Consider the following 9,574-nt stretch of genomic DNA (forward strand, 5'->3'; position numbering starts at 1 on the left):
CTATGCCAGCCACCCTGCTTCTCAACCTCAGCTTTTTTTTTTTTAAAGATTTATTTATTTATTTATTTATACAAGCACTGGGTACAGTCAGAAGCGCGGGTGGGTGAGAGAATTCACCAGAGCCAGAGCGGGGAGCAGAGCAGGCAGAAGGACCAAAGTACACTGCTGAGGGGAGCAGCGGGCGGCAGGAGAGGTCTGCGCGCCATGTGGGACCTTCACCATGTGGGACCCTCGCTGGTGGCCGGGGATCAAACCGGTGCTGCAGAGGCTGCGGGCAGCTTTGCAGCCCAGCGCTCAACCACTGCGCCACCAGGGGAGGCCCTCAACCTCATCTTAACCTCAACACCTTTCCCAGATCTAGCCTCCTTTTCCTGGTATGTCAGACCTCTCCTGCATGTGGCTGGTGGCTGATAGTTTTTCTCCTGCCGAGAACAGCCACAGAAAATTGAGATCATTTCTCCGCTATGTTAGCAGCTGAGAAAATGGCAATTTTTTTTCTATTTCCAATCCAAAAGTCCCTTCCTATTGGACAAAGGCCCCATATGCCTGTCTCTCCCTAGGAGGACAGGGCAGGGATGAGTGTAGGTCATCTTGGGGCAGGTCACCTCCTTGGCTAAGAAGCATGGGTTGCAGTGGCCAGACTGACAGGGAACTGGTAGTGGGAGGAGAGGTTCTGATGGAGCAGTTGCAGATACAAACAGCTACAGTTAGAGAGATCAAAGCCACAGGTAACTTGGAGTTGCTGTGGGTCACCCAGCGATCCAGGAAAATCAGGGTTTTCATTCTCTGAACACAGGGCCTGCAGACATCCTAGCTATCATATTCCCTGCATCAGACTGTCCAAACAAGTGCTGGTGATCCCCTTCGCCCCCAGCAAAGTTGTTGTAAAGGCAGATAATTAGTTTAAAAGTCAGAATCTTTGCTGAGCATCCTAAATGCCCCAGCAGAGAGAGGCCACAGGCATTTGGCTTCTATCACAGAGGTGATGGTGAGGTCTTGAGCAGCCAAAGCTATGGAGGCAGCTGATGCTGAACCCTATTTTACAGAAAGGAGTTGGGAGCCCAGGGGAAGACCTGGGTGGCTCTATAGTTAGCTTAGCCGGAGAGGTCTGAAAAACAGCCTTTCGAGTCCCTGTCTGGTCTCTGCTGCTATGCAGTCTGTTCTCTACACATCCTGGTCTGCCTTTACTATGGCTGTGGGATTAGGTGGCAGGACAGCCACAGCCAGAAATATGAGGGGCAGGGGTTAGAGAGAAGGTCCCACAGGGGGCCAGTGCCTTATCCCTACAGGTTCTGGAGTTCTGCAAGCCTGCAGCTGCAGGTCAGTTCAGGTCACTCCTGCTCCAAACCCTGCCATGGCTCCCCACGTCACTCAGCCTACAGGTCCATGTTCCCCCAAGGACCTTCCTTCTCCACTCCAGCCCCCGTCATCCCGTCCCACACTGTGCTCTAGCCTTTCTGGCCTCCTTGATGTTTTCTGAATGGTCAAGTACACTCCTGCCCTAAGACTGGTCCTTTTAGTCTGCTTAATGATACTTTATGGAATGATCATTAATTTTAATACTGCATAAGCCCTCCCCCCACACACACACAGCCTTAGAGTTTCTAATTCCCCTTACCTTACTTTTTTCTTATTTCCTTAGCACTTGTTGGTTTCTAACATATTATAATGCACTTATTTAATATATTTATTATTTACTGTCTGCTCTCCCCCATCCCCACAAAATAGAGACACTGTAAGTATGGGTTGATTTTTTTTTCTTTTTTGTATTCACAGGTTAAGACTGTGACTATGGCAGCCTAGAACACAGCACGAGGCATAAACTGAATATCTGAGTGACAAGGAAGGTGTCTATGTGTACGTGCTTGTCCACAAGTGTGCCTTGAAGGTTTCACTTGGCAAATCATTAAATGCCTACTTTATGCCAGAGATCATGATAGACCCCAGGAATACAGAGTCAGGGAAAAGGTCACATGCCTCCTAGGTCCACTGGAGTTCCTGGCGAGCAGGAAAGTCAAGCAGCCTTGTTACAAACAGGACAAATTGTAGATGAGTTTCAGGGGGTAGTGGGCCTTTGTTCATGTGAGAATCAGGGTGGGCTTCCAACGTGGCTACACTCTGGCCTGACAGCTAAGTAGAAGATATGGGTGGAAGAGTGTTGCGATCAGAGAGAACAGCAGGTACAGAGGCTCTGACATAGAAAAGAGCAGGATTCATCTGAGGGACTAGAAGGTAGACAGCAAGGAGGAAGGGACTCCGGAGATTGGAGAGATCAGCAGGGTCAGGTGGGGTGGGCCTCCCTCAGGTGTATGGGTCTGTGTGTCTGTCCATGTCTGTGCTTGTTCTCTGCATGCACAAGGCAGAGAGGAACCCCTAGAAGACCTCCAACCTCAGGGTCAGAAAACCTGATGCAAAGGATGGTGTGGCCAGGACTCCATTGAGCCTTGGCTTAGCATTCAGTAAAATGGTGATCATAATTGCTGCCTTCACTTAGTGGTCACTGAGAGTCAAATGAGGTCATGATCTGTGATCCCTTGAACCTCGAGCATGTTGGTGTGTGCCACCACTGTGCAGGTGAGTGCCACTGGGGAAGCTGGTTTCCACCGCACTGCTCTGCCATGACAAGTCTGCTGCATTGTCTGTACTGGGCTACCAAAAATACACTCACTTCTGGTCCAGAGCCAGAGGCCGGGGGACGGAGCGGGAGGCCTGCAAGGTGGGGTCTTACAGTCCTTGGGCAAAAAGCAGACACCTTGTCGCTCCCTGTCAGACCCTTGCAATGCAAGGGGACAAAGGTCACATCTGAAGGTTGGGGCTATGCACCCTTTGTCAGATTGAAGCCTTTTTGAAGATGAAACTGAGTGCTCCTTGTCAAACTGGACATCCCCCTGGGGATGGAAACCATTTCCCTCCTCCCCTTTTCTCCCTCAGAGAAGCAGAGAGGTTGTCACTCAATGAGACTGTGGCTGATTCGTGTTCAGGGAAGGGTGTTGGGCTGCCTGTTCTCACCCAGGCCAGAGCCTGCCCTGTAGGGTCTTGCTGTTCCAACCTGGGTTCTTGGACAGGGATGCCTATGGCACCAGTTTGCATGTGCACCCTGGACCATTCTCAGTGCCCTGCTATCTATCCAGGTGACCCTGGGCTCAGCACTCTCCTAGCTCTGAGGCTCCAGAAAGATGAACCCAGAAAACAGAGATGAGCATCACCCAGCACAAAGAGCGCCCACTGCCCCAGCTTGACCTGGATGGGAAGTCATTCAGGAGAAGAGAGTAACCAGTTACTTATCTTCACAGGTCAAAAAGGTGTGGGCCAGAATCCAGCAGGAAGGATTCAAATGTGATAAAAAGCAGAACTTTCCAAAGGCAGATGATTATCTAGATAATTTAGGCAAAGAGGGATTTTCTTTAATTCCTTTTTCTACCCTTTTCTGCATGGAATTATTCCTTCTTGCATTCATTCAATCGTGCAACAAGCATTGAATAATCCAGGTAATTGTTTTTATTTTCTACTTCACCCTGCTGGGTTGTCTGCCAGCCAGCAGGGCCTGGGGTGGAGGTGGGTAGGAGGAAGAGCTGAAAGGGGCATACAGGAAAGGAGAGAATGCCTGCTGGACTGAACTCTCAGCTGCTGTGTCTTGACCCGGGCTTGCCCCTGCTCCATCACCACACTGGCCTTGCTGTCTCAGCCTCCCTCCGCTAGCCATCCATTTGTCCTTCAGAGACTGGTGCAGCAACTAGCAGAGTGTTGGCGCTCCCTGAAACACTGCCCCATTCGTTGGGACTGCCGGAATATGGCACAGCCAGCTGAATTGATGATAAGAAGGCCTACTTTTCATTTAAAAAGACAGAGCAGGAAAATAGAGAAAGAAATTTATTTAAAAAAAAAATCCCCCACAACTGGTTCATTAATCTCTTATTAAAATTCTGTGCTGAGCACTGGCAGGGAAGAAGTAAGGAAGACCCTGGGGAGGGAGTGGGGAGGAAGAATCGCATCCATGTGGTAGCATCTGATGTGGGCATCCGTGGAGGGAGGTATGGGCATGCAGGGAAAATAGATGGGGAGGGACAGCGCCTGCTCCATCACAGAAAGAGCGTGAGAGTCAGAAGGGGGTGTAGGGCATCTCCTCTCTTGTTTGGCAGAGGAGGAAAACAGGAGTCAGAGGTGGAATGACTTCCTGTGGCTACACAGCAGGCTGATGGCAAAGTCAGAATCTGAGGCATTCTCCTGAGGACTCTGGTTTCAAACTGCCTTGAATTTTAGAATCAAGACTTTTTTCTCATCTCCCCAACTGAACTTCGAGCTCATGAAAGGGAGCTAAAATCGGGTCTCCACTCACTGCGCGTTCCCTCTGTAGTGCTTGGCAAGGTTGATTAACGCTACTGGTGATTGATTATCTTCACTGCTAGAGGCTAGAGGCTAGCTGGAGGCCAGAAGCCCAACTTTGGAAGAAGCCACAGAGAAAGGATAACAGAGGTGTTGAAATCTCTGCCCAGGGGCCTGGAGCAGACTGTCAATGCAGGGTTCTGTTGCCAGCCCCTATTCCAGAACAAACCGGCAGAATAACCAGGGCCAGTCCTTTTCTTTCCTCATCCACATGAGGGCTGGACTTGGTGATTCTGGGATATCTTTCACTTTCAGCATTATGGATGAACAGCATTTTGCTCAGGGCAACAAAGCCAGACCCCCCTCTCCTCAACACTTGGCCCCCTGCCCAAGTGGGTGGGCAAACCCTGGAGGCTGGAGTTGGTGCCTCTCAAGGTCTCAATTTCTGCACTTCATGAGCATTCACTACAAATCTCCAGCCTGGGGTCCATCAGTTCCAGACAGCAGCCCCTCCACCAGCCAGGGCCTGGGAGATGCCTGGCTCCCACTCTGCTCTGGAATTCCAAAGTGGCCTTACCTCCCACCGCCAAGCACTGAGCCATCCTCAGAATGGATTCCTATGAAGCTCATTTTCTGCCACCAAGTTTATAACACATCCCCACCTACTGGTCTTAAACATTAACAGGACTGTGTGGCATAGGGATCCATGTGGCCAGGAAGAAGATGGGTGTGTGAGGGGTGGGCCAGCATCTCCTCAGAGCCAGCAAGGCCCTCACCCCCATGGGCTCTGTCCTCCTGCTGCATCCCTCCTGCATCTCCAAAGGATGGAGAAGCATTAGCTAAGGCTTGGGGACCTTGAGGAGTGGCAAGGTGGGGAGAAGTGTAGACACAATCAGGAAGTCCCTGGGCTGGGGACGGTGGAGACAGACACCCACATTTGAGAGCATGCATTCAGAGCATCAGGGGACACGTCCTTCACATGCTGTGGAACTGTGTTACTGCCAGGCACCCAGGCACATGCATCCTGTATGTACCACCCAAGGAGTACGGCATGGCTCTGCCCCTTGTACCTCCTCATATTCTTCCTGGTGTCTCTGCCTGTCTCCTCCACCTCCCCTCTTCTGCCCTACACCTGAGTTGCTTTTCAATTGAAACGGGGAAGTTACCCATACAGATTTTTCTTCCCATCCCATTCATTTCATTTCTTCTGAGCACCTACCATATGTCAAACACAGAAGAGTAGGGCAAAAACAAAGAAGACATGGCTCCTGACATAAATGTAAGAATGTGGGGATAAAGAGAGGTACATACATAAATATGCCCGTGCTCTCCCTTCACATATTCTGCAGCTGGTGAGGAGTGCTGGAAAGGCAGCGTGAGGAGCCACGTGATCACTGGAAAAAGATCAGTGACTTCTGTTGGGGAGCAGGAGAGCTGTTGTGAGAAACCAATGAGTAATCTAGGTAGACTCCCTGGAAGAGGTGATGTTTGCACTGGGCTTCTTGGAGACATGATATATGGTAAAGATATATGGTAAAGGACCCTGGAGATGTATGGAGGAGCTGTGGGTGCAAAAGCAGAAAAGAGCAAAGTGAGAACAATACTCCCTAAGGTACATGGAGGAAGGAGGGACGGCAGTAGCCTAGAAGTTGAGAAGTACATTGAGATAAGATCGTAAAGGGGGCTTACAGGGGGCAAAGAGTATATCCTTGATCCTATTAGCAATAGGGAGCTCTGAAGATTACTGAGTAGGAGATGGACATAACCAGCTGTCTAATCAATTTAACCACCATCCTGCTCCCCCAAAGTCCTCTTCAAAGTAAAATTGGAACTGAAAACCTTCCCAAAGACCAGCTGCAGAAGAATGGCCTTCGTTGATATTTCCTGGCAGAAGGTTTGAGTGTGGGAGCAAAGAGACTGATCATAGGCAGAGCCGGGGTTCTGTTCACCCAGTAGTCCTGGTATCTGTCCAGCAGTCCTATCAGAAAGTGAGCAGGGAGGGATAGGCCACAGGCTGCATTGCTTGTGGAAGTTGGGGAACACGAGGGAGGCAATCCAAGGTCACCCTGCTGGATGGTGCCACAGTCAGGCAGAAATCCAGGCTGTTTGGCTCCCAGTCTGGCTGTGTGGTCAGAAGCCTGTGGCCTCAGTAGCCACAAAAATCTGCTACCCCCCAAACCTCCCGACACACAGCATCTTTGAAGAGCCCAGAAATCCCAACCAAGAGTTAACTTGAAGTGAGACTAACCCCACATATCCTTTCCTGACAGAGGGCCAGTTGGGGGACTAAGTGTTGGGCTGTCTTGGAGCAGGAAGGATGAGGGGAGGTGGGGTTTAGGGGGCAGGAATGTCTGTGATTCTGGCCTTATCCATCTTGGGGGTCCCCAACCATTGAGCATTTGAGGAAGTCCCCGTGTGAGGATAGGGGACTGAGATATGGAATGGGAAAGACTTCAGGATTCAGGGAAGGAGCTTGGCAAGGGAGCCAGAGAGATGATCAATCAGGAGGGGGAAATGCCTGCTCAGTGGGGCATCCCATCCCACTTCCACAAATATCTTCTGATCCCCAGCCAACCCTGGACCCTGCAGATAAGGGCACTGGGCTAAGCACTGGCTGCGTGGGGGACAGAGCAGACTAAGCCGGCAGTTCTGCTTGTATCACTCCAGGACTAGCAGGGCATCAAGACAACATCTAAGGAAAAAAGGAAGCTGGTCTTTAAAGTCCCAAGAGCAGAGCCAGGACAGCAAGGCCCCACTGGAGCTGGCTCTTACAAAGCAGGCAAGATTCTGGCAGGCCAGGGAGAAGAAAGGATCTTAATACCTGGCAGAGGGGTCAGGAGGATGGCAGCTGGAACCTAATAAGAGGACCTGAGCTCCAGGAAGGAGGCTGGGCTTTGAGAAGGGAACTCTGGCAGCAAGATGCGGGAGCTGGATGAACCACGCCTAGACCCAGGTCTGAGCTTCTCCATTTCTCCGCTAGGCTCCCAAGCCCCCTCTGCTCCAGGACAGGGTCACCAGAGCAGGCCTGCAGCTCCAGTGCTCAGACATGAAAAGCCCACCTCCTCACCCCCTCCTGGTGAGCCCAGATTTCTGGTTTCCTGCTACACTCTTCCTGCCCTCCCTGCGCTGCCTTGCCCATTCTTTTGATAAAGAACTAAGGTTGTCTGGCTAAAGAACTGAATACAGAACAGCCCCCAGCAGAGAAGACCCAATCCACCCCTTGGGAGAGATCAGAGGTCCTCCTCCCTTTTGCCACCCCTCCCCCATCACGTCCTCCCCACCCTGGCCTCGGGGACCCTGGATTCCCAGGGTCCATTTCTTCTCCTAGTCTTTCAACCTTGAGGAGTGCACCTTGGGCAGGGGAAGAGAGGCTGCTGGTTAGAGATCTGGGTGTGCTCAAAACGGTTTGGACAGATTCCTAGGCCAGGGCAGATGTGGGCAAAAGCTGAGCTCAATACGCAGAGTCCTCTGCCAAAGCAAAGAGCCCACCTCCCCTCCATGTAAGCCCTTCTCCCTTCCATGTACGCCTGTCCGAGGCTGAGGCTCACCCCTCCGCGTGGGGCAACCAATCTCCCCCTCCCCTGCCCCCGCAGGGAATGTGTTCCAGGCCTCCAGGTTTCAGGTTATAAGGGACAGAGAGCCTCTCTTCTCCATTCTCCTCCCCTCCAGCTCTCTCCCTCCCCCCTCTGTCAGCGCCCCTCGCCTCCTGGAGCGCCTCCAGCTTGCGCAAGACCCGCCGCAGCCTCCTCCCGTCGGTCAGAGTTCCCACTCTAGGGGTGTCCAGCACCCGTACCCTGCGGTCCCACTGCAAAGCATGCCACCCCCCGGCCCCTCCCTCTCCCACTCCCTTCCTCGGGGAGCCCGGGGCGAACCTGGGGAACAGACGCAACAGATTGCAGAACGCTGGAGCTCGAAGCCCGCTCCTTCCAGAGCCGCCTGCGCCCCAGCCTGCACCCGCCGCCTAGACCCCGCCTTTCCGGCCCTGCTAAGGCTGCGATTTAGATGCAGCTCACAGGACGGCGGGCGGGCAGCCGCCGCTGCTCCCCGGCCCCTGTCAGTCCACTTCCCTTCCCGGGGACCGCCGCAGGCAGCGAGACAGCGGGCAGCGCCGCCGCGCACCAGCCCGCGCGCCAGGGGCGGGGAAGACACGGTCCCAGCGGATCGCGACCGCCCCGGCCCCTGCGGCTGCGGTGGGAGAAGTGGCAGGAGGGGCTGCGGGGCGCGATCCGGGGGATCCCTCAGATCCCGCTAGATCCCCGTGGGCGGTCACGCCCCCGGACTCTCGGGTTTGGAGCCTTTTTTCCAACCAGGAGAGGACCGGAGTGACACCAGCAGCAGCACCACACACACTCCCTTTTCTTGGACCTGGACCGGACCCCAGGGCGGGGCTCGCGGCTTCCCTCCCAAGGAACGGCTGCAGGGGACCGTGGGTGACTCGAGCTGCGGCCGAGCTGCCGAGCAGGAGCGGGTGCTGCAAGTGTGTGTGTGTGGGGGGGGGGGGGTCGCCTTTCTCCAGCCTCCTCTTTGCCCCTCCAGCCCGGCGGCGCCGCCGCATCTCCCTCGGGTTCCGCCGCGACACTTACCGTGGGCGAGCAGCGCCGAGAGGCAGAGCAGGGCGGCGCCGCGGCCCGGCATCCCCGGGGCCATGGCCGATGCGGGAACGGGAGGGAGCCGAGGGGGCCACAGACGTCGACGACTCAGCCCCAGGCTGGGCTTTGTCACATCCAATTCAGGGTGTCCGTGGGGTCTGGCCGTCTCTGGGGAGGCGTTGGGGGCCAGGAAGTGCAATTCGGGGACACTTTGAGCGGAGGGGGCGTCCCGGGCGCGGCGGCTACCCCCTCGGAGCTGGTGGGGGCGCCGCTCTGGTCGGGAGGCGCCTCCACCTCGCCGGGCTGGTGCCCCCTGCAGGATCTGTGCCGCGAGGGGGGAGCCGCACGTGCGGTCCCGGAGGCCACGGACGTCTCCCGGGCGCCGAGGGCCAAGCGCTCGATCTCGCAGCCCCGCGGCCCGGCTCGGCTCCGAACTCGCTCGAGGCTGCAGACGCCCAAGGCAAGCCCCGGTGTCCTCGGGCTCGGCAGTCACCCTGCACGGAGCGCGCGGCTTCCTTCTCCCGGCGCCCTGCAGCAGCTCCAGCATAAAAATCCCGGGCTAGGTGCACACGAACGATTTCTTTCGCAAAGAGAAAATCCAGGCAACTTTAATCCATCCGGAGAAGGAAAAGTTTCCGTGCAGCGCCGAGACCGGCGACGCG

The 9,574-nt window shown here is 54.6% G+C and overlaps 1 protein-coding gene across 1 annotated transcript in view; it reads right to left on the reverse strand.

Annotated features, from left to right (window-relative positions):
- The window catches only part of TMEM132E (transmembrane protein 132E), a gene marked incomplete at both ends in the record, with an annotated part of 50,945 nt that extends 41,975 nt beyond the window's left edge, over positions 1–8,970 (reverse strand). Inside the window, one exon of the mRNA XM_084238190.1 lies at positions 8,907–8,970. Within this exon, the coding sequence (XP_084094316.1) occupies positions 8,907–8,970 (64 nt within the window). The remainder of the gene's footprint in view (positions 1–8,906) is intronic.
- Positions 8,971–9,574: the final 604 nt, after the last annotated feature.

Source organism: Talpa europaea, assembly GCF_964194135.1.
Source record: "Talpa europaea genome assembly, chromosome: 7".
NCBI classification, from domain to species: Eukaryota; Metazoa; Chordata; class Mammalia; order Eulipotyphla; family Talpidae; genus Talpa; species Talpa europaea.